A 15,871-nucleotide genomic window follows, 5' to 3' on the forward strand; every position below is an offset into this window, starting at 1 on the left:
CATGTGAATATAATTACATTTAAGGATTGTACACCCCTTCTGTCAGTCAGTGGCATATATGCATTCTGGAGGAACGGCCACGGGGCACTTACACTAGCTAGTGGCCCATACCCAATGGGCCAAGAATCGTTCATCCAAATATAATACAAGAAAGTCGCATAAGTCATTCAAAATTACGAAGAGGTCCTGCGCTTTAGAGATACCTATGAGCTGGCATTGCAATTTTAAGTATGTCGCGATTTATTGCTTTATGCAAAACAGACGTTTCCAAATTGGCACACCTATTATGGCACGTACACAACTGCCCAGGAAATGCGTAGGCGAAATATAAAAATTAAGAAAATCAAAGAAGTCATTGAGTATCCCACCTTCTTTGATTAAGAGATCGACGTGCTTTAGAGGTTTGTAACAGTCCACACTGTAGGTATATACAAGATTTTTGCGATTTTATGTTTAATAAGCAAAACACAGGTTTTCTCACTGGCAGTTTTTTTTCTCTTGCAGTCAACATTCAGTTATAGTCAACTTCAGCACAGAAGCCTGTGAACAAGAAGCATACCATCACACAAACCCTTAATCACACAGCTAGCACCATGAACCAAGTGGGGAGGTCGTACAAATTTACAAGTAAACCTTTTTCCACACAAATCTATGATGGTAGGCAAAAGAAACCTTGGGTTTAGATAAAAATCACATTGTAGAAGCACAACTCAAATGCAATAAATAATTTCTATCGCACCAACTTCAGTTTAGATACCAATGGGGCCATAATGACCGCTATGCTAAAAAATGCTTATTAATGGGAAACTATCATACAACCATCCATTTCAAGTGTTCATGAGTTTATTACTCATGTCATTGCCTCCTGATGCGAGACATGTTAAATTACACTATAGTAGTGCCACCACTTTAAAATTAAGGGATACTTGAGTATGTTTACAACCGAGGTGCATAAGTGAGCCGCAATAGCAGAAAATTAATGGATGAAAAGCTCCAGAGAAGGTAGTTCTCATGAATTGAAAACAGTTTTATATCTTTTCGGTTTTACTCCGGAGTGAAAAAAAAAATCAACATTCCAGTCCACATAAAAATAAAGATTTTTTTCAGGTTTCCCATTTTCGGTTCAGTTCAGGTTTGATGCCCTGGTTAATGAGCATAAAATGGACTGGGAACAAAAACTTTGTTAATGAAACACAAGCAAGAAGTGGATACAGCATAAAGACAGCTCACATTGAGAAACGAGGAAAACTTGAGAACACATTACACACAATCCTAGCTTAAGTTAAGGCGCTACATGCATATGCTTATTAAGCTTATACTTTAATTGCCCCCCTGTGGCAGATAACAGTTTTTTCAGCTGCATTTATAGTAGAGGCAAAACTTACCTACAAGAGAAATAACAATGTCCAGATAGCTAATAAAGAAAGCTTTGCTCATTGTTTATTAATTAGTCACCGTCACTTTAGGATACATGTTGCAATTGTAACACTGAAGCCATAGTAGTGAAGTCATGTTTGCTTAGCAGATATCGTAAAACTAGCACCACTTTCGAAATATCTGGCCTTAAACTGCGCAACAAAATACACGAAAAGTTAGTGACTCCTTACTTATTTTAGCCACCTGGACAATGCAATTTGTCACATAAGTAACGTCCGCCTCCCCAGGTAATCCACCTGAACAAACCAAGCTGAGCTACATGTCCCATGCCATCTTTTAATTTGTCCAGACTAAAAAAAAAAAAAAACAGTACACGAAAGCCTAAAAATTAATAAGTGCAAAAATGCAAAGTAATGCTGCCGCTCACAATTGCATCCCTTTGCAAGTTTAATGCAATTCAGTTTAGCAACTATTAAATGGTGCATTCAGCCTGATCAACTTTGCTTTGCCTACTGTGTCATTATGCTGTTATCACAAAAAGACGGCTCAGCTGCAAGCTAATAAACTAATAACATGAGCTCAATATAACGTCCATGCTTTATACTTGAACATTTTAAAGGCACATCTTTTCAATTTTGAGTGTCATTAACAAAGGGGGAAAAAAAGATGCACCTTCCTTTGATGCAATGAAATATGTCTGCTTTCCACGCAATTCACTTTGTGCTACTTCCGAGTTTTTGAGGCTGCACCATTGCTTTAAGATTCAACTGTCTCGCAATAAAAATAGATATGCATGGGCCAGCATGGTATACAATGAAAGGGAACTACGCAATTGTTATTCAAGAGACTATATACTCTCAGCTGTTTCACATTTCTCAAGCTACTCTTTCTTGCACAAAGTCAATGGAGCTTCAAGTGCCCCAAATGAATTATTATTCTTATACTCCACCATGGGTGAGAAGGCACTGAAATTCAAAACATTGTGCCGCTTTCTTTCGTGCCTATGGCCGACTTCCCTAGAACTTTAAGCAAATCCATTAGAAGAAAGCGTATACGTATTAATGGGTTAAATGCATAACAACCGCACCAAAGCACTGCAACGTACAATATCATTATCCAAAACAATATTATGATCGGGTACTAGGAAACACATGGCAGAGCCTCAAATCGAACTTCAGGTGATAAGCATTGGCCGCTGTCAAGAACAAAGTAGGAAGGAAGACACTGTTAGGTTAGCCAGTTCTATTCCCACCGCACTTTGTTTCTACACTGTGGGTAGCGCCTCGTCAGCTGCTGATAGTGTTCCAAGATTCTACACCCCCGCTGCTTACTGAAATTTTGATTCACCCTCCATGTCTACCAAGGCTCAACTAACCCGTTACTAGGCATGATGGAGAAAGGAAACAGAGGGGCTCGATTTTTGTTAATCATGACCATATAAAGCCAGCAGGCAATGACGCCAAGGAAAGCATAGGGGTACTTAGCTGTGGATGATGTAATGTAGAAAATAATGACGAATTTTTTACATTTCAATTTCAACCACAGCTTAATTACCCATACGATTTCCTTGGCTTTGTTGCCTGTTAGCTTTATATGGTCTTGTTACTAGGCAGTGGCAACTCGCACAGAAGCGACATTCATCGATTGCTACACAAGCATATTGCCAGTCATTCAAAAGAAGCACGCTATTACTGCAAGCTGCTGACAACGGGTCCTTGCACTGTAGTAACACAGGTGAGGTGGGAGTACCACTGGATAGCGAACAGTACTTCCCTTTCCACTTTGTTTTCACAACAGTGGCTGCATCACTACAAGTTGGGCTTTGAGGCTACCTGACCGTGTTGCTTTTCATTATGCTCATGGTAGGTAGCACATGCTCTGGATTAAGTGTGACAATCAATGGAGAATATCTCGGCAACCTGAGCTATGCAGATGGCAACGTCCTGTTCAACGGTATCAACAAATGATTGAAGATGTTCACACCAACTTTAATAGGTTTAAAAGCTTTAATAGGTTTGAGGATTGGTATGCCATAGACTAAGGTAATGTTCAATAGCCCGGCAAGGGAAAGAGTTCATTAATAGTATGTTCCATTTCACTCTTCGCAGGCATCCCTGTGGAAGCTACAGAAGTAGTATGGTCGTAGAAGTCTTAATGTGTGCCATTAATAGTGCAGTTTTTTTTTTTTTTAACTGTGGTGCTTCCTCCGAGGTAACTATTATGTATATTGCAAATACAACCTACGGATGTAGGGCTATGCCAAATCAGGTATTTGTGCACTGCTGCGCTGCGAGTATGCGGAAAACTATGTTTTGGTCACGGGTGCAAGTTGTGTGCTGCGGCCACAGGACACAAACGTGTTGCTCCCCTCATTCGATGGTAAACAGATTCCGATCCGAGACTTTCCAAGAAATATTTACATCATATTTTGCAACATGAAAGTATTAGACAATGTCACACCAAATTACATGATGCATACTTATGTCTCATATTTAATGCATTATTTTCTGGTTGTAAATGTGAGCAGTGAGAAAGGACTCTCTCCTAAGTAGCATCGCGTGCTATGTACAAAAGAGAATAGTCAAGTCTCTTGAAGCTGTGCAAGATGACATTTCTTCTTTCTGGGGTTTTACGTGCCAAAACCAGTTCTGATTATGAGGCACGCTGTAGTGGAGGGCTCCGAATTAATTTTGACCACCTGGGGTTCTTTAACGTGCACTACAACGCAAGCACACGGGCGTTTTTGCATTTCGCCTCCATCGAAATGCGGCCGGGATTCGATCCCGCTACCTCGTGCTCAGCAGCGCAACGCCTTAGCTGATTGAGCCACCCCGGCGGGTGCAAGACGACATTTATCTAGGCTGATTAATAACAGTATACCTGGACAACAAGCAAAAATTTCCAGCTGAAGACAGAGTATGTATGCTCGGATGATTGCTTCTGCAGATAGTTTTATTGACTTTCACAAGAATGGGTTCTGGGCACACGCACACAAGGATCAGGCAAACACAAGAAAGGAGCTCTCATTGGCCAAGCCTTGCAAAATCTCGCTAAAGTGATCGCCCGACAATACCTCCCTAGGTTGTAGTGCATGCAGCAAGCAGTCGTGCGAGTTATTACAGCAAGTAATGACCAGCAGCTACATTATGTCCTTAAATAGTACCCTGAACCAAGGCCAGTAGCAATCACTTTTGGGGGATATCATCACTTTATCAAGATTTTCTGCGACTTCGTGCAAGATGCATCAGCGTTTAGGGCTGACAGCATTTCTGGCGATGCGCAAAACTTGCTATCTTTTGCACACGCTCCAGTAATACTGTTGACCGCACACTTTGACTCATCTGGCGCAGTCACGCAAACTCTTGTGAAAACGAAAACATTCTTGAAAGTGATTGCCCGAGAATGCCGTGCCTTGGTTGCATTTTACAAGTACTGACTCATAGGGCTAAAACACTTGGAAGATAAAGGAGCTTGGGAAAAAGATAAGGAACAATGAGCAATGGAAGAAAGCCTGCAGGCACAATGTTAAGAGACAGGAAGGCAATACAGCGGTATCAATTAGTAGATGGGCATAGCTGATATTCTAGTTGAGATAAGGGAAAGAAGTGGATTTGGACAGGTCATGTAACATGCAAGGCAGATACTTCGTGGTCTATTCGAGTAACAAAATGGGCGTGAAGGGAAGGAAAGTGCATTTGAGGTTGGCGGAAAATTAGATGGCAGATTTAAAAATTTGCAGGAATAGAGTTGGCCTACGCACAACGCAAGACGAGTAATTAAATATCAATAGGAGAGGCCTTAATCCTTCATTAAATAGCCTGATATTGTGCTCTATAAGTACTGTATATATGTTTCGTTTCTTGTACTTGCATGAAAACATGAACAATAAAACCTGAGCACGATACGAGATGCAAGGAGCTGTACCTAACATTTCTCCTTTTAGAGATTTGCCAAGCACTGCTGCAAGAACCAACATTTCTGTCAACATTACATGGGAGTGCATTGGCACGGACTAAACATGTCAAAATAAATGCATTTAGCAAGAAAGGCCCTCAAAAAAGTCTAAATTAAAATGAGAAATGTTGGATCATGCACAATATGCACAATGCTATTGTATAGCCTATAGCTTAAATTAAGACAATGCCTTTGACTAATTCCCACATAGTGGCTTCCCAACAGGAAGAGTAAGGTGCGTACGCATGTGAACGGAAGGCGACGAAGGGCGGGAATTCAGCTGAATGCCTGAAAACATGAAGTACCAGGACTCGATATTCAGGTGGCAGAGTATGTTGTATGTTTGTACCGGGTGTACAAAATCAGTGAACAGAGTGACACACGAAGGACAGAAGACTGATCATGACCTCTGACCTTTCCAGGTCACGCATTTTTCTTTGGTACAGAATACCAATGTGCCCAACTTCAGCTAATAATTTTTAATGTGCCCAGCATTCAACTGAAACAAGCTGGCTATGTTCAATGGATAAAAGTGCGACCAATGCCAATAAAGGTAGAATGAACAGATATATATCAGTGTGCTTTCTATACTTTCTGTCTGTGCGTTGGATCCTTGTCAATTGCTACGAAGCCTGAAGCAGAGGCAATCAACATAATATGGTTTAAAAAATGTCAAACCAAAAATTACTGATGCTTCCCAATTTGTGCTTGCTTCCTAACAAGAGCATACTTCTTTATAGTGTCATCAAAGCATGCCTCCAAACGCAAAACATTTATGAGGAGTATACATGTGAGAATGTGCTTAACTCTTCAAGCTCATTAGACCCGTAATTGCCAGAAGGCTTTACTAATACTTTTCATTTATGCATTTAGATTTCTTGACAATACAGACAACATATGGGCCTTTATAACAGAATTGCGCAATGGTTCTGGGTAGACCACTTTGAACATGATGACTCCAAGGTGCATCGCTTAAAGATGCTTCTTAATATAATCCAAAATCTAACCAGAATGATTACTCATACATAGATTCAACACAAGACAACATGTCGTAAGCGTGAGAAAACTTGTCTAATGCAACAAGCAAAAACAAATGTGTAGCAGTATTTGTTCTTTCCTACAACAATCGTGGAATAGAAGCTGCTCCCATGTGACCAATAGCTTGGCCACTGTCTCATTTTTTCTCGGTGTGGTCATCCATGCCAAGTAAATAAGTTCAGGTGCTGAAGTTTTTTTTGACATCCTGTGCATACATTTTCTTAGCTTCTTTTAGCAAGTTTTAGAGATAAATTTGCAACTTGTTTCTTTTAATTTGCCATCTGCTTTTGCATTTTTAGCTCTTGTTATCTTTGGGCAGCTTAAAGCAACTCTAAGGTTTCGACAATGTTGTATATGCGTCACAGGCCAAATATACCACACTCCTGCTTTGGCTGCAAGCAAAGAGGCTGGTAGCATCTAAATATAAATTGAGAATTAAGGCATTAAACAAAGCCACCAAAATGTGTTCCGTGTAATCACATGTATTAAAGTACTTTCACTTCCACAATGCCTTTCCAAATCTTCCGAATGACCCGCCACGGTATCTCACCGTATGGCATTACACTGATGAGTACAAGGCCACAGGTTCTATCCTGGCCGCAGCAGCCACATCTTGAAGGGGGTGGAATGGCAAAAATGCTTGTACACCTCGCATTGGATGCACACCCTAGGTGGTCAAAATTAACTCGGAGTCCCCCACTACCTATGACATGCCTCATAATTGTGGTTTTGACATGTAAAACCACAAAATTCAATTAACCTTTTATTGACGAGTGTTGCCTACAGGCAACATACCAGAAAAAAATTTTTTTTTTTGCTTGCCAAGTTTCGGTATTGAGTACAAAGTTTCTGGCTAAATGTCTTTGATAAAGACTGAATGACAGGCAGCAAGCGTCACTCGGTTCAGAGCACGAGCACAGGTCAAGGAAGGAAGTTTGGCACGTGGCTCTTTTGAAAGCAGTCAGAGGAGACTGACTGATGCAAGATCTCCGGCTGGAATGACATCACACACGTGATATAAAGCAAATAAAATATACACCTATGGTTTCATATATGACTAGGGCTGACTGCACAACGTCCAAACAAAGCCATAGGTGGCTTGGGGTGAAACCCACTTCCACTTTTCTGCCTAGTGTTTCCCCTCTATTGCTGAAATTCTCTGCAAAACATTTGTTTCTTTTCTTTGACTGCTTATTCGCTATGTGTTTCGCACATTTTTAGATAGAAAATAAACATTTTTATCAGGTTTCAATATGTGCGGTCATTAAAGTGGATATAAATATAGGCTGATGATGAATGGTAGATGAAAGCAGCTAGCCCCGCCTAGGCGTCCTGCCCCCAAGATCTGTAGTTTGAATTTAGTGCAGCAAAACAGATTCCACAACCCCTCAAATTCCAGTTCACCTGCAATCTTTCATCAGTTAGAAACTTTAACCCTTTGTGTTTCCAACAGGAAGGTCGACCTCCCCACATGCGAATGCAAGTTGCCAGGAATGAAAGTGGTGCCAAATTTGATGGGACATACTGACATCCACTTAACTTTGTAGCAATATCCTGCTACACCTCACTGTAATGTGATGCTCTACAGAATATGCTGGATGCTGTTTGCAGCTAAATGTCTATTTATAAACAGCTGGACAGAAACCTTTGCCACAAATCTACCTCCACCCTGCAGATTTATTAGGCTTTTTTTTTTTTTTTACAAGTACATGAAGTTTCCATAAACCCTTCATGCTGTAGTGATGTTCACCATGCACAGTACGGCAAAAAAAAAAAATTAAAAGCAACAAGAAAGCTAATGCGAGTTCTTTACAGACGAGATACTGGTGCACGGCAGACGCACTGGCCGCGTTCACATGAAGGCGACAGAAGCGCATGGCATCGGATTTCAAGTGCACTGCATCTCATTAAAATGAGATAATTTGCTAGGAAGGCGTGTCGAAGATAACTTTTACCGAAGTACACCTTCGTTTATTCTCTCTCTCTCCCCTCTCCGGAAAGCACTTCTGTGTTTCGCGTGACTACTGGCCCCAACTAAAGCATCACCCCGCGCTTCTTTCAGCGCGGATCAGAAGATTCGTCGGGAGCGCTTCGAGTAACGTGACCGCACGGACAGTTAAGTGGCTTACAGCCCCCGCAGAAAGGAGGAAAGAAAGAGGCCGAAAAGCTCCCTAACATAATTGTCAAAAAGAAAGAAGCACACGGACTACCACCCCAGGGCCAGCCGCCAAAGCGCGCAAGTTCTTTCAATCGACGTGCGAAGCCACACGACTGGGCAGCAAGCAAGCCGCTCACCCTGCTCCGAGAGGCATAAAGCGCGTTCGGTGGCCAAATAAAGAAAAAAAAACGTGGCCTTCCGAGCACCGCACGAACGCACAGTGCAGCGGTTACAAGGAAGCGAGCATTTCGGCGGTCGAAAAAAAGAAAAAGGGGGAAAAAGAAAACGACGCGGAGAAGAAAAAGAGGAAAGAAAAGAGGCGGCGACCAAAAAAATGCGACTTGCGCGGCCGCGAAAACTAAAATAAAAAGGCAGGCGCCGGCGGCAGCCGACGTGGCCGTATATTGCCGAACAACCAACAAACGCGCGGGACCCGCTGGTTGGCACAGAACGCAAAGCGACTTCTTCCCAAGACGACAAAAAACGATGCGGCTGGAGTCGTCTTCGCGGCACAGTGCCGGCGTATCGGTTACGGACACCGCCCTCGCACACCGTTTTAAGTAAAACAATCAAAAGTTATTTTATCGTGATAAACGAACACGCCCCGCGATTAATTTGTTATCGCGTCCCTCGGCCTACCGAAGACGGCCTTCATTGGCGAGGATTGAAGAGTGCTGCAGTAGCTGCAGCCGCATCGCATATTTTACTATTCCTAAGTCAAGGCATGGTCGAGGGGCGGGCTTCTAGTGCTGCATTCTTGAGCTACGCTTTCACGATCGCCGCCAAGTTGCGCCATTAAGTTTGTTTGCGCAAGTGAAACTAGCATGGAAGGCTCGAGCACGCAAATTCGTGAAGGAAGCGCAAAAGGAAGAAGCGACGAAGAAAGGGGTGGGCGAGGCGACAAATCGTGCCCCTGAATTCCGTATCAGACGTGAAATACATTTCTTTCAAGAGCGTTACGAATAAACTAAAAATTGCGAGGTAGCTTTACCACCCCTCCTATAACACGACTGGAGTTTTCAAACGCCAGTCTTTGCAGAACACGTGGGAGTGTCCGATCCGCAAAGGCATCGCATACTACGCGTTCCTGCTGCAGCGGAAGGCGGAGAGGAAAAAAAAAAAAAAATGGAGCGCCGCCGCGTCTCTTGGGCGTCGTACGCGTAGTCGGCAGCAAAGAGGTTAGGAACAAAAACGAAAAATTACGAACACTTTGAATTCACTTAGGCCTTGATGTCAAGTTCACACCAATGGAAACGAGCCACGACGATGTCGATCCGATGCCTGCAAACATTTCAACTGCACCACGTAAGCCGGCGGCAGACGACACAATCGCACACACCCACGTCTTCAACCTATCAACCGCAGGAAAACGCTTGATGGGATACCGGGTATAGACGCATCGCCGAACGCGCGGATCGCGAAGCAAAAAGGGAAAAAACGCTCACACAACGCGTGGCATTCAACACCAGCCTGCGTGACATCCGCGTGAATGCGACAAGCAGTGTTGCACGGAGCGAACGCGGAAAGGCTAACGCACAACACGACGATCTCTCCGGCCTGTGCACCGTCCAATGTCACCTCGCTAGGGCGGCGATAAGGAAAAAAAAGAAGAAAAAAAGCGCCCCGTTATCTCGCGCAGCAACGACGAATGACCCCCTCGGGAGCGAATGTACTCACCAAATGTGGGGCACAAATTCTCGCACGCCGTAACCACACGCGTTTCCCACCGGCGTGGCCAAAACTAAGCATGACGGAATACGATGCAACCATACGATGACTTGGGAGATCAGCAGGGCAGTGGTGCGTCCCCTCCGCGCTAACGTCGGCTCGAAGACGCTCGGAAGGCGTCGAAATTCGCTAGCGCTCTAGCGGCGCCAAGTCAAGGAGCGGCAGACGGACGCCAGCACGTGAAGCTGGCCGAAACTGCTCTGATCCAGGCGCAGTTTTTGGGTTAAATTCCAGATTTAAGCCTAAAAACCATAAGCCTACCCCCCAGCCTTCTGAGGTCTACAATTTCTCAAAACACACCCACCAAATAAAGAATAACTGCGGGACTGTACCTCGTTGTTGGAGACCTTCTTTGATAGGCTACGTTCCCTGGTCCGTGAGTGCTTAGAGATCACTTCACTGTTCGGAATCGGCGCAGGAGAAACGGGAAAATTTGAGCGTAAATCCGTCGATAGGATCCCGTCTATCTCCTGCTCGGGACATGCTGCCATCTTGAATACACCGAAATAAAAGCGGCCTTATGATTGGCTGAAAGTCCTGTCATTTGTAAACTGCTGCGTGATTGGCTGGATAAGACAGCTTTTGTATTTATTGCTTTTTACGTAATCTGTGAAATTTAGAAAAAAATCAACTTACTTGGGCTGTTTGGTAGTATTTCTTCAGACACAGTTTGTTTGCAGTCTTAAATTACCACTTTTATTTCGCTCCTTTGAGAGGCAGCACATTGCTGCACTAGGCTTACAACTAGGTGAGTCTGTGTGTGCAGGGGTGCATAATAACACAAATTTCGCGCTTTATCTAGTTAATTATAACTCGCTCAAACAAGGCCATGCACATTTGTCGCCGCGATAATTAACTAGCGAATGGATCGCAAGCCACTCACAAACTAACGCTAGCGCGCGCAATCCCATTGCGAACGCCATCAAGGACACGTGATTTTGGGCTACTCTGGCCAATCAAATCGCGCGACGTTTCTACCTTCGAACCAATCGCCGAAGTACAACAAACACGGGTCGGGTTCGTTCCCCGGGTTCGTGATATACGGCCAGGGCCACGGTTCACTCGGTGGTGCTCATTTTGCGAACGTGATCTCGGTGCGGGCGGACCTCTTGCGTGCTTCTCAAACATGTGGCCCAGGCCTATCCTCCTGTGCGTGGCTCTAATGAGCAGCACCGCTTTCGCTTCGAGTACGAAGGGCAGCGTTTCGTTGCTGACGTCCACGTTCGACAAGGTATGTGATATTCGATGCCTCCCCAGAAAACCTTGCCGGTGGAGCGCGAGGAACTTATCTTTTCGCTGTCGGCCAGCTGAATGGTCATGCCAAACGGGATTAGTGTATGCTTGCTGGACACTAGTTTTAAAACGAAACCGTCGCGGCTAAACCAGGCGCGTTTGTTTCTCTTTTCTTTCTTTCTTTTTTTTTTTTTTTTTTTCGGAATTAAAAGCCGCTTTTATTCATCTACCGTTCCAGATCGTTCCCAAGTTCAAGGTAACTCTGGTCAAGTTCGATGTCACCTACCCTTACGGAGAGAAGCACGACGAGTTTGTGAAAGTCGCCGAGGAGTCCCAAAACACCCCAGATTTCCTGGTTGCCGAAGTTGGCGTGCAAGGTATGCCGCACACTCGGCACCTGCCCACACCTGCCGTTGCCCCAGTCTACTAGCATTCGCGGCAACGCAACTGCTGTTGCGATGCGTCACATTGTGTCTTTTTTTTTCCTTGCTTCATGCAGATTACGGCAACAAGGAAAATGCGGACCTCGCCGAGCGATTTGGAGTTAAGAAGGACGACTACCCCGTGCTGAAGCTGTTTGTTGCCGGTCAGGAAGAGCCAGTGACATTCACGGGAGACTTTAAGGCCGACGAGATCAAGGCATTCGTCAAAAAGAACTCCGGTAAGGCGGCTGTTATGTGCATATACAATAATATTATATAATAATAAAATAATAATGCTTAGGTGGCGCGCTTCCCTTATCGCTGCTGCTAGCAAATCACTGCAAAAAAAAAAAAAAAATGGATGAGCAGAATCTTTAGCCAGTGCACTCCGATGCCGGGTTCTAAAGTGTCGTGCGAGTCTATCCACGTCATCACTACGCTTTCCGTAAACCTCATTACGCTATCCTAGTGGCTGTGTTGAAGCTGATTCATCTGAAATAGCGGTATTGCAGCATTTGGGCCCTTATCTAATGCTGCCGGTGAGACATTTACATACATGCTTTTGTTCAAGCTTCCCTGATTAACCAAATATACTAGGCACATGCTCTTTAATTTCTTTCCACGTTATCAGTGTGGATTATTCAAAAAAAAAATATTAAAAATCACCCTTGGTAACCAATCTGGACACTACAGTCCTTGGGGTTTGCATAAATCTCATATCCATGTTTAAACCTGGCTATGCCAAGCTTGCTTGATAAAGCTAGGCATGGATTCCTTTTTTCTTTTTTGTACTTTTTTTTTTTGCAAGTCATCCCGTGCACAAGCATGAACAATTGCAAAACTCAACCATACTTTGCATCCACCTACATCATATTGGCAATCAAGACCAAAGTTACTGTCGAAATGAAGTGAGCAGAATTGCATGCACCAAGTAGAGCACATCTTGAATTTCGCTTCCCACTGCTATGCGCCTTTCGCATGCGTTATTGAAAGTTGAGCACCGGCAAGGGCTTGTTTCTACTGTCGTGCCCCTATGGAGCACGGAACACGAGATAACAAGGTAAAAGGTGCTCTTTTTCTGTATTCCCCAAACGCGTTAGCGGCGCATTTCATTCAGACGCTTGGCTACCTCTCGTTGCGGATCAGTGGCCAATGTGTTGTGCTGTTGAGAACGTGGCTGTGGGGTTTGATTTCCAGCTACCACGGCCACATTTCAGTGGGGGTGTAATGCAGTAATGCTCGCGTGTTGCCATGTAACCCCGGATGGTCATGATTAATTCGGAGCCCTCCCCTACGACCTCCTGTTAAAACTTAATACGCAAAGCTAAACTCCATTTCATACTTAGCAGGCACAGCTATTGAAGGCTGGAGAGGTGCCATTCGTGACTAAAAAATAATCTGTTGCGTATTAGTCCAAGATATGGGTATCAGTCTTATAATTCAGCATAACATTTACTTTTATTTGACAAAGTGTCTTATTTCCTACAAGGAAGGTGTTGCGGATATTTGCCGCCGTACCAGCAGAGCTGTGCATCTCGCGGCCAGTGAGCACAGCGCAGCACTTGCCCTCATGACCAAAACATAGTGTGCCGGATACTGGAAGCATCTAGAGGCACAAGTGATATGACATAAGCATTGCAGATTTAAAAACTGCACTGTGGGAAGCGTGGAGCGACAATTGACTAGTAGCTTCTGCAGTGTGGCTTGCTGTTTATGAAACGGGGTATGGAGCACATGTAAACTGATTTTGCCAACTCCATGCACTACAGCAAATGCTACGGGCCGCATCAGCCTATTACAGAATAGAACCAGGAAGGCTCCTTCAAGTGTTCCGCGTCTGATTGTTTCAGTGTCCGTAACTGCCACAATAAGTGAAGCCCTCCTCCCTTTCCTGTAACATACAGTTGGCTTTTGTTACTGATTGGTTGACACAAGCCTAGCCTTTTCTACAGTGCATGAAGTTGGTGAGGTGGCATATAGCACCTGGCTTTGCTGGTTACGCATCACAAATAGATATATATATATATATAGGGGTTAAGAGGTGTCCTCTGTTATTCACATTTCATTCCGTGATAGTATAGTCCGGCAAACTGAGCAAATTGGTGCCCCTAAATTAACAGCTACATTAAAGTATCTAGATTCTGGTCTTTCTCACAATTTTTGACTTCATGAGGGACCTTAGTCATCTCTTAATCGCATATCCACATTGTTTGTTGCACAGGTATCAAGTTGCAGCTGAAACACTGTCTTCCAAAGTTCGACGAGCTGGCTACCAAGTTTATGAAGGAGGAAGACAAGACCAAGCAGGAAGGCATCCTGTCCGAGGCGAAGAAACTTCAGGAGTCGCTCGAGAAGGAGGCCGACAAGAAATCCGCTGACGTCTACATCAAGATGATGCAGAAGGTGTTGGAGCGCGGCAAGGGCTTTATCGACAGCGAGACTGAACGTGTGAAGAATATCCGCAATGGCAAGATCACGCCGGCCAAGAAAGAAGAGCTCCAGGGACGTCTCAACATCATTGGTTCCTTCGTCAAGGACGAGTTATGAGAAAGTGGCACATACTACATCAAGCAATCATGGCTGTTTCTTTTTCACTGAGAATTCTCCATTTCACAGTGTCCCAAGTGCTGGACTTCTTCATGCAGTGACATCATAAACATTTTGAGGGGCTTGGAAACTATCCTTCTTCTTAGAAGGGGAAAGTGTTCTCGCTTCCCACCGGGTTTCTTGTTTTATCAGTGGCTGCTAGTCTAGTTGTTTTTTTTTGTACCTCCGCGGGATGAGAGCGTGCATGTTTTTTTTTTTTGTTCTGCCATGCATTTTGTTGAATCAAGTCATTTTTTTTTCATTATCACCATAGACAAATTTGTTTTTCAGGAAAAGACAAATAAAAGTTTCTTGTTCATTAAAAGTGGGTGTTCCATGACGTGATGTTCCAAACACTGGTACAATATACTGTCGAAGCTCGCTCGGTTGTCTGCTATGTGGCTACTTGGTGCATGGCCAAGCGAGTGCCAATATGGTACAGTGACCTGCACCGACGTGACCAGTATCTGTGTTCACGAGGTCAAAACGCATGCACCTCATGGTAAACGCAACAAACTGCTTCGTGGACAAGCTATTTCATGTCATTCCGAGTGCTTCCACCCACTGCAGTAGCTCGGTAATGATGTATGGTGTACCATTGCTGAGGTGGCCACATTTCAATGGGGGCGAAATGTAAAAAGGCTAGTGTACTTGAATTTCGTTGCAGGGTAAAGAACTCCAGGTGGTCATAATTAACCGGAAGGCCTCGTAATTGTATTTTGGTTCTGGCAAAATTTAATCTGAAGCTTCCCCAGCATTTTTTTAGGTTTTGAGGTCCTGGACTCTTATAATGCCAAAAATGTCAGCTTTTTAAGAGACTGTCTATACCTCCTAGACCAACCAAAAATGCTGTCAAGTGTTGAAGCATGCCAGCATTTACTATCGCACTAAGTATTATATGGTAAATAACTTTTACCAAATTGTGGCTGTCGCTGGCACATGCAAGTACAGTCGGAAATGTGTGTAGCACTCTTGTTCATTTTTTTTTTCTTATGGACAGGTCTCGGTGCCCAGCGCGTCGGCAAATTTAGTTACGCATTGTGATTGTGTCAACGACACCAAGTCCAGTGTTTGGAGATCTATTTTAGTATCAAATATCGCTCGTTTTCCAACCTTCAAACTTTGCAAATGCAATCCATTTACGTGTGAGGGACGTGTGGCGACTTGGTGCAACTTTGAAAATGTGTGTCTATTTGTACAGATCCTTTAGTCCAATGCAGCACCTAACAAATATTCAATGTCCCATGATTGCCTTACACACAAGCTGCCCTTTAGAAGCAGCGCGGTTCTTGACTTTTGGAATGGCTTGCCAACCAGAAACTGCATTATGAGCAACAGCTGCACAGGAAACAATCCTGTGGCCTAACAGATCCAA

General features: G+C 43.9%; 2 protein-coding genes across 2 annotated transcripts in view; one reads left to right on the forward strand and one right to left on the reverse strand.

The window, feature by feature from the left end:
• Nucleotides 1-10,765, reverse strand: part of LOC119445113 (uncharacterized) — a 53,048-nt gene extending 42,283 nt beyond the window's left edge. Inside the window, exon 1 of the mRNA XM_037709435.2 lies at nucleotides 10,588-10,765. Coding sequence (XP_037565363.1) covers nucleotides 10,588-10,746 — 159 coding nt within the window. The 5' untranslated portion in view covers nucleotides 10,747-10,765. The remainder of the gene's footprint in view (nucleotides 1-10,587) is intronic.
• A 493-nt stretch (nucleotides 10,766-11,258) lies between these two features.
• On the forward strand, nucleotides 11,259-14,803 carry LOC119446396 (endoplasmic reticulum resident protein 29). Its single transcript, XM_037710821.2, has 4 exons — nucleotides 11,259-11,486; nucleotides 11,727-11,865; nucleotides 11,988-12,149; nucleotides 14,132-14,803. The coding sequence occupies exons 1-4, from the start codon at nucleotides 11,382-11,384 to the stop codon at nucleotides 14,455-14,457; spliced, it is 732 nt and encodes a 243-aa protein (XP_037566749.1). The 5' UTR covers nucleotides 11,259-11,381; the 3' UTR covers nucleotides 14,458-14,803.
• The last annotated feature ends 1,068 nt before the right edge of the window (nucleotides 14,804-15,871 follow it).

The sequence above is a fragment of the Dermacentor silvarum genome, chromosome 3, assembly GCF_013339745.2.
Source record: "Dermacentor silvarum isolate Dsil-2018 chromosome 3, BIME_Dsil_1.4, whole genome shotgun sequence".
NCBI lineage: Eukaryota > Metazoa > Arthropoda > Arachnida > Ixodida > Ixodidae > Dermacentor > Dermacentor silvarum.